Source organism: Triticum aestivum, chromosome 5D (assembly GCF_018294505.1).
Source record: "Triticum aestivum cultivar Chinese Spring chromosome 5D, IWGSC CS RefSeq v2.1, whole genome shotgun sequence".
NCBI classification, from domain to species: Eukaryota; Viridiplantae; Streptophyta; class Magnoliopsida; order Poales; family Poaceae; genus Triticum; species Triticum aestivum.
In genome coordinates, this window is record NC_057808.1 from 381,316,084 (window position 1) to 381,332,362 (window position 16,279).

The 16,279-nt window shown below is 46.9% G+C and overlaps 1 protein-coding gene across 1 annotated transcript; it reads right to left on the minus strand.

Moving 5' to 3' along the window:
• Positions 1 to 711: 711 nt before the first annotated feature.
• LOC123121949 (uncharacterized) lies at positions 712 to 3,479 on the minus strand. The gene is made up of 2 exons (XM_044542047.1): positions 1,864 to 3,479; positions 712 to 1,224 (listed from the first exon to the last, which is right to left on the minus strand). Exons 1-2 carry the CDS (start codon positions 3,296 to 3,298, stop codon positions 1,094 to 1,096), a joined length of 1,566 nt encoding a protein of 521 aa, XP_044397982.1. The 5' UTR covers positions 3,299 to 3,479; the 3' UTR covers positions 712 to 1,093.
• Between the last annotated feature and the right edge of the window lie 12,800 nt (positions 3,480 to 16,279).

Consider the following 16,279-nt stretch of genomic DNA (forward strand, 5'->3'; position numbering starts at 1 on the left):
CGGCCGACGGAGTAGGGACCTCATATACTGCGCTCTGCATGCTGGGAGAAGACGCAGTGCGGTCGTTTGGGCTGGCCCATGTGCGGGCGGCCTGTTTTTAAATTTTGTTTTATTATTTTTTATTTTCATTTCTGTTTTTTTCCTTTAAATAATTTGGTACTTCAAAAAAGTTCCAAAATTTTAAAAAGAAAATGTTCAATAAATCATAAAATGTTTGTGGATTCAAAAAACATTCATAATTTTTTGAAAATATTGTACATTCAAAAAAATGTTTGAAATTTGGAAAACAAACGTTTGGGAAATCAAGAATTGTTCATGATTTAAGAAAAATGAGATCATGATCTTTTTTTCTCCCGTTGCAACGCGGTTCTTTTTGCTAGTATTATTCTATACACCGTAGGCAGAATTCATCAACACTGACAGGCCAGTTGACCAACATTTATGTAACAGGCCAGTTGCCCAGCGTTTATTCCTGTGCACGAGGTTTATCATGTAGGGGCTATCTACGAAGTTCCAACACACATGCTTGTCCGGAACTAGACCAATCCGACGACGACGAACATTGATCTCCAGTTGGTGTGTTTATCTATACGACGACGAACACCTTTCAAATCTATACCAATTTGATTTGACTGGGGGCGCTTGGCGGGCCTTTAGGACTAGTGCGAAGTAAACAAAAGAATCCACAGAACAAGTCCAACAACACAAGAATAAACAGATAGAATAAGTGATGAGACAACATAGATACTAAGGCCCTGTTTGTTTGGGCTTTTGCTTCTACTTTTGCAGCTTTTCCACTTTGGCGAAAAAGCCATAGAAGCTCCTAAATAGGTGCTTTTGGAGCTTTTTTGGCTCATCAAAAGCCAAAAAAGCTCCAAAAGCACCTATTTAGGAGCTTTTATGGCTTTTTGGGCAAAGTGAAAAAGCTGCAAAAGCAAAAGCCCAAACAAATAGGGCCTAAGAGTTACATCAACTTAAACATCTGGACTGGGTTTAAACGTCAGCTTAGTACGGTTCATCCTAAGATAAATAAACCCCTGGCAAAAACAAAGGATGAAACATGCTAGTTCACTACCCTTTATAATCCCCCAACTTATTCTAAAGCCATATAATCCACTTCTGAGCCACTCAGACAAGTTACGGTGGAGACTCCTCCAGGATGCTTCTTCTTGCTAGAGGATCCCAGGGGCGTCTTCCCTCTTTGTTTCTTCTTTTGCTTTGTACCTGGCATAACACAATATCAAGCCTTCAGTCCCGGATTAACAAAAAAAAAACAGATCCATGATCAGCTACTTTACCCTATCTTTGCCCTTCCCTATCAAATAAGACAGCATTTCAAGAACGCAGAGCTCCATAAAAAAATTATTATACTTGTAGAATGCAACACACAAGTAAACTGTGCCCTGATTGTGAAAGCAGTAGTTGCAGCTGTTTTTTCCTTTCCCACTCTTAGTTTAAGAGCTGTTCTGGCGAGTATTCCATCATCACTATATAGCAGGCATTTGACCGTGTGCTGGCTATATACCTGCTTCCACCATGCTAAGTTTGTGTATGTATCTACATGCTATGAAATGTAATTCGTTTATGACCTCACCAGGGCCTTCCAATCCCCAATCAGCTGTGTCAAGTATCTACCAACTCTATTTGAGAGGACTAGTATTTTCCCCTAGCATGTCTTATTTTGGTTCAACTTATATAGTTCACGCTAATCCCTACACTACCATGACCCCAACAAATATGCATTGATCTGCTAGATTTATCAAAAAGAATAAACATTCGAATGTTCCTGATATTCCATGGCAAATATACCAAGTAGAGGATCTTTGAAAGTAGGAGTGGCAGCAGCAAAATATATGCGATTACCTGGAGCAATTTTGAGATATTTGGAGAGGCTACTTGCAACATACGCCTGGCCTAAACCAATTGTGTTTTTGGCTCCAAACTCAGCAATGCTCTTTATCATCTTCTTTCTCAAGTCAACAGCAAGCACATATGCTGTGCGTTCCATGTCCCGGTAGTCGATCTTGGCGAGGAAATAAACAATGTCGTCTTCTTGCGGGCTCAGGCTCAGGGTGGGTAGGCCAATGTGTAGTCTCTCGAATGCTATGGTACCCTCATCGACCAGCAGATTTGGCAGTGACTTTGAAATCTGCGAGGAATCGAGCTCGAGGCCCGTGTGCTGCCAAGATTTCTCAGCCACAGGCAACGAACGGGTGTCAATTGCCATGCTACATTTGGTAGCTTTCCAGCCATCGAATGTGACGGTTCCATCTTCTGTGAACGAGCCCGGAACAATTCGAATCTGCAGCTGGGTGTAGTGGATGAAACCATCGACAATGGCAACATCCCGACTGCATCTTGGATCACCTTTCCCAACTCCCTCGCTCTCCGGGATCAGCAGGGGCAGTTCGATGGGGCAAAGTATGGGGGTTTCAGCAAGCACGTCACAGAAGAGAATATCGCGAGCAAGATTGACCCATGCGACCACACCATTATCTCCTCCAATGGTGATTGCTTTGTCTGTCCAATGGTGATTGTATGGACCATTCCCCAATACTATGGCCGTCTTGATGCTCCAGGCCTCCTTCTCTGAGTGATAGAGGCAGAGCTCATGTTGTGTCCTTCTGACACGCGCAGAACGTTTTGCGGCGATGACGAATTGGCATGCCTCGCAGTTGTGCTCCTCCTTGTTGGCTCCATGGTGTTGCAGAATGTATCCACTGGAGCTATGAGGGCGCGGGGTCAAGTGGCTGGAGCTACGAGGGCGCAGAGTGACTCCATGGGGGAGATGGGGCAAGTGGTCATGGTTGGTGGCGGCTTGGCGATGCTTGCTGCAGGTTCGCAAGAGGGCAGCCGAGGCTTCCTCAAATTCGTGATGGCGGCCAGGATTAGGGAGGTGCTTGAGTGACGGGTGGCTTACCTTCTTCCCCTTTCCCTCGGGGTCCTTGGTGGCAGCCTGGTAGACGAAATACTCTTTCCTCTCGGGATGGAAGATGTCGGATCGACTGGGGAGCATGACGCTGAGGAGGACGAGAGGGCCCTCCGTTGCCAGGATGGTCGGCTGGAGGTCGAAGTCGGCGTGCTCGTACTCGGTGGCGTGGACGCAAAAGTAGGAGACGCGCGGAGGGCAGGCGGCGCAAAATGTGACCTTGATGCTGCCCTTGATGTCGGGGCCCTGCAGGACGCAGGTGGCGGTGGTGGCGTCTTGGCGGTCGACCAGGTAGCCGAATTTCTCGATGAGGACGAAGTCCGTCTGCTCGCCATCGGCGTAAGCAGGCGGAGGCAGGGGCGCATCCATCGCTCACCTTGAGATGGATGCCTCCACGCTCTTGGTCTTGAGCACTTGCGCCGTCGATCGATACAAATAGAGGAGCAATCTATCACTCTATCAGTCACTGCCGGGATCGGGATCGGGATCGGGTTGCTCAGCCAGCCGCCGGGGGTTCGAGGGGAGGGGGCAGGGGGAATGCAAGGGAAAGGGCCAGCCTCCTCTTCGTATGCGAAATGACTCCTTGGCACGCGCGCGTCGCAACGCGCGGATCGCCCCGCTCAACAGATCAGTTTCGAGCGGCGAGTGGGAGTGAGATACGGGACAGAGCTAGGGTTACCAAACAACATCTCACATCCACCGTCCGATCTGCCATCTGCCTTCCGAACGGCAGCGATAAATAAGTTTTTTTTGTCAGCTCAAAACAGAGGTGGGGGATCTTGGCAAGACAACAACAAAGTCTCAAACACCATATATGCAACATGTCCCTCACAGTGTAAATAGATTAATAAGGTTTCAAAAGATCAAATCAGAGGATAAGGATATTAAGCTAGGAAGCGGCAACTAGACAATAACAAAAATCAAACACCCCATATACAACATGTAAGTGACGGCATAAATAGATTCATAAGGTCTCACAAGCAACATAGTCCTATCATTATATTTCAAAATTCTTGTGCCTCATATAGAGAAATTAAACCGGCTAAGCTAGCCCAGCTGCGGTGATTTCTCAATGTAACGTGAGGTGTGCCAGGGTATTGACACGTGTAATTGGTTTTGTTGCTGCTTTGGATCTGGTTTTGTACCCATTTTTGCCCTGTCCGCTTCTGACTGGTTCACTGTTTACCTGTTGTCGTGTCAGCAAGGCATGTGTAGGGACCTTGCAGCAGCCCGTTACCTCCACCTCTCTAGAATTTTCGCCCTCCTTGCCTCTCATGCCACCTTCAATGCCTCCATGAGCTCAATGACCGTAGCATGGAGAATAATCTTCTCTCCCTCCGTGGCGCTCTCCAGCTTCCTCCTCCACTCTTCTTCCTCCCTTTGTCAAGTTGAATGCGCTCTAGAGAAAGGGCTCCAGCCAGGCTGACTCCACAGACACGTGATAGAGAGCGTCACCTCCAAGCTTAGTGTCGCGGACGGACTACGCGCTGAGGGGCGCCGTGTTGTTGGTTGCATGGTGGAGGGTGGCGGCTAGCTACGGGCTGGGGAACACTGTGCAGTTGGCCACCACCAAAGTGGAGCGTTGCTTTTGTCGACCAAAACGAGCAGACTTTAGTGGTTTCTCTCGCCGCCCATCATCGGGACGTATGCCCTTCGTCCACGTCTGCCAATTCCCAAGCGCCACTACTGTGGTATATGCCTCCATACGCATCCTTCAGGTAAACCCTAGCAACCTGCTCATGCTCTCTCTGATATCTGGTTTCACTAGCCTTTTTGATGTTCTACTTTGATTCGTGTAGATGCTTCGCATTGATCTACTACTTTGACTCAAAACAACCTATTTGAAGTTTGGTTGTACAAAAAAGGAAAACTCCCCCTCTTTTGTAGTGCACAATAGTTGTTTGTGTTAATGCCTCGGAAGAGAAATCAACCTGATTGTGTTTTCATTGCGAAATTTATTCCTTCTACAGAGATATGTTTATTTTAATTGTAAGCATAATTTAAAAAACATTCGCTGCCATATAAGTTTGTTTGCTGGAATATAAAGTAAGCATTGCATAAGATTTCACTTTGGTCTATTTGTACATTACAGCTCAAAGATAAGAGTCATCGTCTGTCGTCAGTGTTGCCCTCCTTGGCGTCACCAGCATGCCCTGCTGACTATGTTGATGACACTAGAGTTCTTTGGCGTGCCCCTTCGTTGGTGGTGTTTATGTTTGGCCAATTCAAATTTTGCTGTCTTGGTTCCTGTAGCAATCATAATTTCTACTTTATTCATGTGAAAAATATTTACTACGGGATTTTATGTAGGGAATGGCAAATTGATTCCAGACGACGACTGCTCTAGGAATCTTTGAGGCCTTGATGAGAACGACAATAATGACGGTTAAAGAAGCTCACGCAACGGCAAATATCAGTACCTTTGAGGGCCGGTTTTCCGAGACAAAAAATCCCAAGAAATTACCCTCATGTCATCACCATCCCAAAGATCATTGTTCGCTGGTGGACATATCCTTGATACAGGTTACCAAGCAATTACAAGAATTTGGATACAAGACCATAAAGGTCTAATGAGTGCAACAATGATTCCTAACAACGGATGAAGGAAGCGACTCATGGATCTCCAACGTTGATTGGGCGCCATTCCCACAGGAAGGGTGACCTGGATAACTTCTATCTCGCGTGGTTGCTATCTCCTGTTCCTATGCTGCGGGGTTGTCTTCGTAGCACTCTTCTCCGAATCACGATTTGAGCAAGACAATAGTTTCACGCCTAATATACGGTCCTATCCTCGAGGAACTCGGAGGTCCCACCCAGGATAGAAGCGCATATTGAAGACACTTTGCAAGGTGGATATCATTACATCGTACCATGTACATAATAGATGGGGATACATACAAAGACATACAATCGCCACATGAATACATCAATACATAGCAAACCTCATACAGAAGCGCAACATCCGACTACGGATGAAAACAAATGAAAAACATGAAATGACACCCACCCTGCTAGCCTAGGCTGTCGACCAGGAACCTAACCCTTGATCGGAGAAGAAGAAGAAGAAGCAGAAGAAGAACTCCAAAACAAGCAAGCATCGCTCTCACGTCAGATCATCGCATTACCTGTACCTGCAACTGTTGTTGTAGTAACCTGTGAGCCACGAGGACTCAGCAGTCCCATTACCATGGGTATCAAGACTAGCAAAGCTTAATGGGTATGGAATGGATAAGTGGTGAGCTTGCAGCAAGCACTAAGCATTGTATGGTGGCTAACTTACGAGTACAAGAATAAAAAGAGTAAACTACGCGTAACGGTCGCAAACTAGTAATGATCAAGAAGTGGTCCTGAACTACCTACAAATCAAACATAACCCCACAGTTTTCTCTTCCCGAACTTCCTCAAACAAAGACGATTACAGTTACGCACGCGGTTGGTGTATTTTATTTAAAGTTTAGTGTCAAGTTCTCTACAAACCGGATATTATAAATTTCCACGTCGCCACCTAACCACAGCACGGCTTCCAAAAAGATTTAACCCTGCAGGGGTGTCCCAACTTAGCCCGTCACAAGCTCTCACGATCCGCGTTAGAAAGACCTCAACCTCGAGATATCCCAAGTATCCTTGGAATCTCGGTGCACAAGACATTTTGACAATGGTAAAACAAAACCAGCAAGACCACCCAGCGTGTCGACGATCCCGATAGGAGCCGCACGTATCTCGTTCTCAGGATACGACTGGATAGGTCAAGCTACGAGTAAAACCAGACCTTGAGTTTCCTCGTGGTGACAAATTTTAAAACCAAAGTTGGGCCTTGCGGTAAGAGTTTTATTCAAAGCGAACTGTCAAGGTGGGCCCATAAACCCCACCCGTGTTAGGAATGCAAATCAAGGAACATAACACCGGTATGATGGAGACTAGGGCGGTGATACGTCCATTTTGCATCATGTTTACCTACTGTTATTTATGTTGTTTTATTGTATAATAATGCTTTTTGGAGTAATTCTAATGCCTTATCTCTCATAATATGCAAGGTATACACAAAGGGGGAGAATTCTGGCAGCTGGAAATCTGGACATGAAAAAGCTACGTCAGGCTACCTATTCTGCACAACTCCAAATGAGATGAAACTTTATGAGGAATGTTTATGGAATATTTGAGGAATATTGGAGCAAATAAGTACCAGAGGGGCCCACCAGGTGGGCACAACCCACCTGGGCGTGCTAGGGAGCCCAGGCGCGCCCTGGTGGGTTGTGCTCACCCAGGCCCACCTCCGGTGCCCCTCTTCTGGTATATAAGTCATTTTGACCTAGAAAAAAAAATAAGCGGAGGACTTTCGGGACGAAGCACCGCCGTCTCGGGGCAAAACCTGGGCAGGAGCACTTTTGCCCTTCGGCGGAGCGATTCCGCCGGATGAACTTCCCTCCCGGAGGGGGAAATCATCGTCATCATCATCACCAGCAACTCTCCCATCTTGGGGAGGGCTATATTCATCAACATCTTCAACAACACCAACTCCTCTCAAACCCTAGTTCATCTCTTGTGTTCAATCTTTGTACCGGAACTATAGATTGGTGTTTGTGGGTGACTAGTAGTGTTGATTACATCTTGTAGTTGATTACTATATGGTTTATTTGGTAAGATTATATGTTCAGATCCATTATGCTATTTAATACCCCTCTGATCTTGACCATGATCATCATTGTGAGTAGTTACTTTTGTTCTTGAGGTCACAGGAGAAATCATGTTGCTAGTGATCATGTGAACTTGATATGTGTTCGATATTTTGATGATATGTATGTTGTGATTCCCTTAGTGGTGTCATGTGAACGTCGACTACATGACACTTCACCATATTTGGGCCTAAGGGCATGCATTGTGGAGTAGTTATTAGATGATGGGTTGCGAGAGTGACAGAAGCTTAAATCCTAGTTTATGCACTATTCTGTAAGAGACCTGTCGGATTACGGGTTCCACAAACCCTTGAAAGGTTCGAACTCTGGGGTGCGTGCGGAGATCTGAAGCTACCCAACCTGCCTACTTGCAATCCTCCTAAGCCTAGCGCGACGGGCTCGAAGAGACAAAGAGACACATCAGTTTATCCTGGTTCGGGCCACCTTGCAGTGTAATACCCTACTCCAACGTTTTGGTGGATTGCCTCGAGGGGCTGAGGATGAACTAGTACAGTGGATGAACTGGCCTCAGGAGGTGAGGAGTTCTTGAGCTCAAGAGAGCCGGTGAGGTGGTCGAGTGAGAGTGGATCCGATCCCCCTCTATGGTGGTGGCTAAGTCCTATTTATAGTGGCCTTGGTCCTCTTCCCAAATATTGGCGGGAAGGGATCCCACAACGGCCAGATTTGAAAGGGGAAAAGTAGTACAGCTTATCCTAACTAAAGTGGTCTTCGCCTGCGAAAAGCCCCTGGTCGTGACGCTGCGGTGGGCTCGGTGATGACCTACGTCCTGCCGTCCTGGTGGTCTAGGTCTTGTTGCACCAGAATGGAAACCTTTGGCTGATTCCTCGAGACTCCGCGCCTATGGCTTGCCTCCCTTGCACCAAAGGGGAAACTGGCGCTCTGTGCCCGCTGGCGCCCGCCTGGCCTTGGTCGTCATGGCTCACATCAGCTGATCCTCGTGAGGTGCACCTTGCATAGAACTCTCCGCCCCTCAGGAGCCAGCCTGAGGAGGCCGATCCCCTCAGGGGTCTTGGTGTCGTCCTCCTCGCGAGGCTTGGCCCCTCGCGAGGGTCTTGAGTCATTGATGCTGAAGCGGGGTCGTACTAGGCCGTCAGTGGAGCCACGCCGTGGGCCGCAGGCAGGCAAGTCAGGATACCCCCATATCCAGAACGCCGACAATAGCCCCTGGGCCCAAGGCGCACTCGGACTTGGCTTCCAGGCGAAGCCAAGCGGCAAGTGCGGAGCACCGCGGGTCTAACCGCCTGCGGCCTTGATGACACGTGGCGATTGATGGGACGTGGGCGTTTCCAGTTCCCCACGCTGCCTCGGCAACTGTTAATCTTGACGGAACGATGCGGCACGCAGAAGATCATCATGGCGCGAGATCATGCAGGCTGGCGGTTGGCCTTCCTTGGCTATAAATGTGGGGGAGGGTGTAACGCCCCGGATCCGATACGCCAGGTGTCCTCCAGTTATTCGTCGTTGTTGCCATGTCATTTGCTTGCGTGTTGCATTTTTCCATGTCATCATCTAGATTTCATCTGCATATTTTTCAAAACTTGCATTCGTTCGGGTTTCCTGGTTCTCTCCGTTGTCCGTTCTGAGCCCAGCCACACTCGCACGCGCCCGTCACCCCTCTCAGACCTTGTTTCGTGAGCGGGAGAAAAACGTTCTTGGAGTGGGCCGAGATTTGCCGAGTGGCCTTGATATATCACCGGTAGACCGCCCGTCAAATTTCGTTCCATTTGGAGGTTGTTTGATGCCCCAACGGTTAACCGCGTAGCCCGAAACCCCTCTCTCTTTGCAGCCCAGCCCCTCTTCACCACAGCCCATGAGCCCATCCAAAATCCCTCCATGCTCTCGGTCGTTCGATCACGATCGTGTGGGCAAAAACCGCTCTCCATTTGGACTCCCCTAGCTCCCTCTACCTATAAAAATACCCCCTCCCCTGAAATTTCGGATCAAATCCACCCTAACCCTAGCCTTCTTCTTCCTCCGCGCGCCGGACACGTCCGCCGCCATCCCCTCTGCGAATCGCCAGCCGCCACATCGCCAACCCCGCCGCCGGTCATCGCCTCCCACCGCGCGGGCCCGCCGAGCCCAGATTCGGCCCGCGCCGGGCCAAACCGGGCCCGACAGAGCCCCGCGCCTCCGCCGCCCGCTCTCCTCCTCTCCAGCGCGCGCGCCGCCACCGCACCAGCCTCCGGCGACCTCGCCGCCGGTCACCGGAGGGCTGGGACGCCCCTGCTCCAACTCCGGCGGTTCCGCCCTGCCCCGCCGCCGTGCGCCACCTGCGGGCGCCGCCCCCCCGCACCGGCGCGGACCCGCGCCGCCGCCCGCCGTTCGCGCGCCGCCGCCCACGCGACCGATCCGTGCTGCTCGCGCGCCCGGCGACCCTCGCCGAGCTCGCCGCCCTCCGGCCGCCGCCCCGCCATCCTCGTCGCCGCCGCGACCACTTCCGGCCAGATCCGGCCGGGAGGTGGCCGGATCCGTGCGCCGCCGCCTGTCCTCGCGCCCCCTCGCCGGCGCCGCCCCTTCCCCGACCATCTTCCTCTTCTCCGGCGAGAACCCCGACGAACCTCGAAGTCCGTGCCGAAACCCTAGATCTGAGCAGGTTGACCACATTTTCGTCTGTCCCTAAAATATTTACATTCTGGTGCCATGTTCATCATGCCATAACTTGTTGCATACTGCTCCGTTTTGCGTGTACGATGTAACGAAATGTTCACTGTGAGGTGCTCTTCATTTTGTTCCATTGTGCCATGCTTGTGTGAATCCATCTTGATGCCCTTACCATCGTTGCAAGAGTGCTATATGATGTTAACTGCTGTCGGTTAACAGAACTTGTTGATTTGTCTTTTTCGTTGCATTTTGTGTGTGCATTCTATAAGCTTGATGTCTACATCAGTTTTGATCTACATAATGCCGTCTTTACAGTGGTGCAATCCATGTATTTCTGTGAGCCTTGTAGTGAGTGCATCGAGCTCATGAAGTAGGGTACTTGCTGTTACTGTTTTGCTAGGCTGAATCTGTTATATCATGATGCTATGTAAACCTGCTGCTACAAGTCATTCTGTACACAATCTGGAGATGTCCACTAAGGATGTTTTGTTATACATGTCATGATCTATCCATCCACGCCATTGGTTGCATTTATAGCCTACTGTAGCTTGTTGTAATGTTGCTATCAACTTGCTAAATAATGTTGCTGTCAGCCTGTTAACTTTAAGTTCAGTTTTGCCATGTGTTTTGCTAGTGATCCATGCAACCTATGACTATGCTATTGCCATGTTTAGCTCCATAAATGTGTCTTCTTACTGTTGGTCACCTTGTCATACCATGAATTGCACTGTGGTGAGTTGTACAAGCTCACCAACATGCCGACTTATTGTTGTTCCTGCCATGTACTGTTATTCTGAATCTGTCATATCATTTGCCATGTTTGCATGGATGCTACCATCTCTTCTGTTGATCTTTGGAATAAGTTCAGTAAGGGATTTTTGTTCTTTGTCTTCATTATTAGCATTCCATGCCTTTGTTTGCCATGATATCTTCTTGTAGCATGTTATTTGATAGCTCTAAACATTGCAACCTGATGTTATTTCTGCAATTATTTGCAATCTTGCCATGTCCTTTTGAGCATGTTATAGTGTTTTCTGGAGATAGCTCAGTGTTCATGTTTTGTTGTGCTTTACGTGTACATCATGTACATGCCTTTGTTTTCATGTTGAGATGCTGTAGCATATTGTTTTGATGCTTGCTAGATGCCTAGTTGCTGTTTTAGACAGCTTCTCCTTTAAACTTGTTTCATGTGTATGTGTTGAACCGTTGCTCCATTTTGAGTGTGCTCTATATGAGACATGCTTAGACATGCATGTAGTTTCATCTTACCATATTGCATCCATGTTTTGAGAGTGTTGTTTGATGTTTGAATGCCTTTTGCATCAATGCCATGTTTAACTTGTTTTGCTCATATCTTTTAGGCCGTAGCTCCGAACTAATTGAACTTTATATGTAACTTGACTAGAATTTCGTGTTCATCATCTTGGTGCATCTTAACTTGCTGTTTAACAACTTGAACCTAATGTTTATTCAGATCTGGACCAATTTCTAAATTAACATATGGGGTCTTTCCGGTTATGTCATATGTTGTTTCCGACCTCATTTAAACTTGCCTTGATGTGTTATTCTTGTATGCTTCATCTCTTGCCATGAGTAGCTGCATGTAGCCTTGTCATGCATCATGCTTGGTTGTGCATCATGTCATATTTATGTGTTGTGTGTTTACCTTGTTGTTTGCTTCTTTCCGGTTGTGCTCCTTCTCGTTAGTTCCTGTTTCGTTGCGATCGTGAGGATTCGTTCGTCTACACCTTGTTCGTCTTCGTGGCTTCATCTTCTTCATGGACTCGTTCTTCTTCCTAGCGGGATTTCAGGCAAGATGACCGTCACCTTGGATCTCATTACTATCATTGCTATGCTAGTTGCTTCGTTCTATCGCTATGCTGCGCTACCTACCACTTGCTCTTCAAGCCTCCCAAATTGCCATGTCAGCCTCTAACCTTTTCACCCTTCCTAGCAAACCATTGCTTGGCTATGTTACCGCTTTGCTCAGCCCCTCTTATAGCGTTGTTAGTTGCAGGTGAAGTTGAAGATTGCTCCATGATGGACAGGATTATGTTGGGATATCACTATATCTCTTATTTAATTAATGCATCTATATACTTGGTAAAGGGTGGAAGGCTCGGCCTTATGCCTGGTGTTTTGTTCCCCTCTTGCCGCCCTAGTTTCCGTCATACCGGTGTTATGTTCCTTGATTTTGCGTTCCTTACGCGGTTGGGTGATTTATGGGACCCCCTTGACAGTTCGCTTTGAATAAAACTCCTCCAGCAAGGCCCAACCTTGGTTTTACCAGTTGCCTACCTAAGCCTTTTTCCCTTGGGTTTCTGGAGCCCGAGGGTCATCTTTATTTACCCCCCCGGGCCAGTGCTCCTCTGAGTGTTGGTCCAAACTAGAGCACCGTGCGGGACCGTCCCTTGGCAACTTGGGTTATGTTGGTACTCGTACTCTTAGCTTATCCGGTGTGCCCTGAGAACGAGATATGTGCAGCTCCTATCGGGATTTGTCGGCACATCTGGGCGGTCTTGCTGGTCTTCTTTTACCATTGTCGAAATGTCTTGTAAACCGGGATTCCGAGACTGATCGGGTCTTCCTGGGAGAAGGAATATTCTTCGTTGACCGTGAGAGCTTGTGATGGGCTAAGTTGGGACAACCCTGCAGGGTATAAACTTTCGAGAGCTGTGCCCACAGTTATGTGGCAGATGGGAATTTGTTAATGTCCGGTTGTAGATAACTTGACACCAGATTCGAATTAAAACGCATCAACCGTGTGTGTAGCCGTGATGGTCTCTTTTCGGCGGAGTCCGGGAAGTGAACACGGTTTTGGGTTATGTATGAACGTAAGTAGTTTCAGGATCACTTCTAGCTTCTCGACCGTTCCGTTTGCTCTCTTCTCGCTCTTATTTGCGTATGTTAGCCACCATATATGCTTACACGCTGCTGCAACCTCACCACTTATCCATTCCTTTACCCATTAAGCTTTGCTAGTCTTGATACCCGTGGTAATGGGATTGCTGAGTCCTCGTGGCTCACAGATTACTACAACAACAGTTGCAGGTACAGGTTATGCGATGATCATGACGCGAGAGCGATGTTTACTTGTTTTGGAGTTCTTCTTCTGCTTCTTCTTCGATCAGGGGATAGGTTCCAGGCCGGCAGCCTGGGCTAGCAGGGTGCATGTCGTTTGAGTTTCTGTTTGTGTTTCATCCGTAGTCGGATGTTGCTCTTATGTATTGTGTTGTTGTATTCATGTGGCATTGTTTGCCTCTTGTATGTATCCCCAACTATTATGTAATGGTACGATGTAATGATATCCACCTTGCAAAAGCGTCTCCAATATGCGCTTCTATCCTTGGTGGGACCTTCGAGTTCCTTTAGGATAGGGTCGCATATTGGGTGTGACAAGTTGGTATCAGAGCATCGACCGACCATAGGAGCCCCTTGATTGATTGTGTAGTTTGGCCGTTGTCGAGTCTAGAAGAAAACTTTCCGGAGTCTAGTTACATCGGAGAGTAGGAATTATTTTTACTCCTCAGCCCCTTCGTCACTCTGGTGAGGAATCTTGACGTAGGTGTTTTGAATTACTCCTCTTCCCCTTCAGACTTTCTTTAGGATCACGCTATTGGTTTTTCCCGATCGTTGGTTCTCAGCTCTTTTCATCCGGTGCATTTTCTCGTTAAGACGGTTCGACCCTCTTTGTTTTTGCAAGTTCAATCCTCAGTTCCCTCTCAACGAAGTTGTTTCTCTGCCCTCAGTTGTCTTCTTTTCCCACCCGCCCACCCTTTTCTTCTCGGAGCCGGAGTCCGTAATCGTGTATCCATCCTACTCGTGCGAAGCCTTTGCATTCTTTCAACCGTTGTTTTCTCTTCAAGCTATTAGTCGGTTCTCCCTTACAAGTTGCCTTTGTTTTTCCCGCCCTCCCACCCTCTTCTTCCCGGAGCCTGCGTCTCTTTCGAGCATCAATTCCATTCATGCAGAGCCTCTTTAGTCTTTCGTCAATTGTTTCAACCGGTGATTCTCGTCTCGTTTGACATTCTTCATCTCTTTTTCTTCTCCGGTGGATTCAATTCCAATTTTCGGTAGTGATTATATTCTTTCCCTCGGCTCAAATATTTTCTCTGCTCATTCGCCTCTCGCCAGTTTATCCTTCCGGAGTGCTCAAGACATCTCAGGAGATTTGTCTGTGTTTGAATTAATTCGAGGTTGTCACCTCATTCAAATATTTCAATTGTTCCGGTGCATCATCTATCTGTTCAACAATCCTTTTCAACGGTGTTTTTTAGTGGGCTCTAACCCACAGGTCTTTTCCCAGGATCTTACCTGACTCTTCTAATTTTCCTGGAGCTATTCTCAAATCCTTTTTTAAGTTTGACGTAAGTATGAATTTCATCAGTCAGGTAACTTTCCAAGATCGATTTCAAATCATTTCATTGTTGGCTCAACCTCTTCGATTTTCATTCTATCGGAGTACCTCAGTAATTTTGGTGGCATTCCTCGTCGTCATTTCAAGATAGAAGAAGAGTTTTTCCTCTAAATCTTGCCCGTTCTCTCGAAGATTCGTGGTTCTAGCTTCATATTATCCTCTTGAATTATTCCATTTGTCAGATATTCTTTTCTTAACCATCCGGAGTATGTCAGAAGTTGTTTTCCCGTTTCTTTTCACCGGAGGCCACCGTTCTAGAAGAATTCTTCGTCCTCACATTTCAGCTACCGTTATCCAATTATCCCGGTGCTTCGTTCAAGTGTTCTTTAATCAGCTCATGATCTCTTTGTTCTTTTGTATCTAAATTCCCTCTAGCATATTTGTTCTTCTAATTCTTCCCGGTGATTCATTCTCTTTCATCAGTCATTTTCAAATTCTTACGGTGGTTCATTCAAGATTCTTTTCCTTGATTATCATTTTAATCCATTCGTTCTTTCGAATCCTAACGGTGGTTCATTGAAGACCTTCCTCTAGGTGGCGCCATATACTCCTCAATCCTTTTCAAGGGGAATAAGTTGCATGCCAAATCCGGTCGTCATCAATTTAATTTGATGAAGGATAAGCATACAATAAATCTTATTCTTATTTCCTCAAAGTGATTAATCCCTTTCTTCGGAGTTTGTTCTTGATGAATAAATTCTAGTTCCAAGTGTTTTCATCTTTTCCTTTCCGGAGTTCAAATTTCCTCAGCCATTTCGTCGGAACCTCAATCTCTATCACCGCAAGGCTTAATCTTATTCTTTCGTCCTTCATTTCTATCTCATCATCCTTTTGTCACCGGAGTTCTTCATGGTGGTTCTTCATGACTTAATTCATTCTTTAAGAGTTCATCAAGATTCTTGTTGGAGGATTTCAAGTATCTTTTCTTCTCACGTCTCGAAGTGCAATTAATTCTCCGTATTATTCTGAAGTGGAGTTTTGCATTTTCTTCGTTCTTCTCAGCTATTCAGACATCGGTTGTGGTATAATTTCACCTCAAGTTTTGAGTTGTTTTTGATAAATACACAACAAGCTTATTCTTCCGTTGTTGATTTTCTCAACAACTCCATTCAACCCTTCCTTCTAAGTTCTTTTCATTCAATTCTTTCAATTCTTCCGGAGGCATTGCATTGTTCATCTCGTCAAGTGCCATCTCATTGGGTGAAGTTCATGTTCTAATCCTTCCATTTTCAGTCGGAATGCTGCCGAAATTATTTCATTCTTATTCCTTTTCTATCTTGTTCTAACCGGAGTGGTTTCAGAGTCTATCTTGTTTCCATGAGCATTTGATTCTCGTCATATTCGCCGTTCATCTTTTCTACTCGAGTGCTCTCGACTTTGTTCATCTTTTCTCATGCGTTCTTACTTCACCTCTTCCTCTTTCTCTTCTGTCTCGTTCCTAAGATCTCGGGACGAGATCTCTTGTTAGTGGAGGAGAGTTGTAACGCCTCGGATCCGATACGCCAGGTGTCGTCCAGTTATTCGTCGTTGTTGCCATGTCATTTGCTTGCATGTTGCATTTTGCCATGTCATCATCTGCATTTCATCTACATATTTTTCATTCTGGTTTCCCCGGTTCTATCCGTTGTCCGTTCTGAG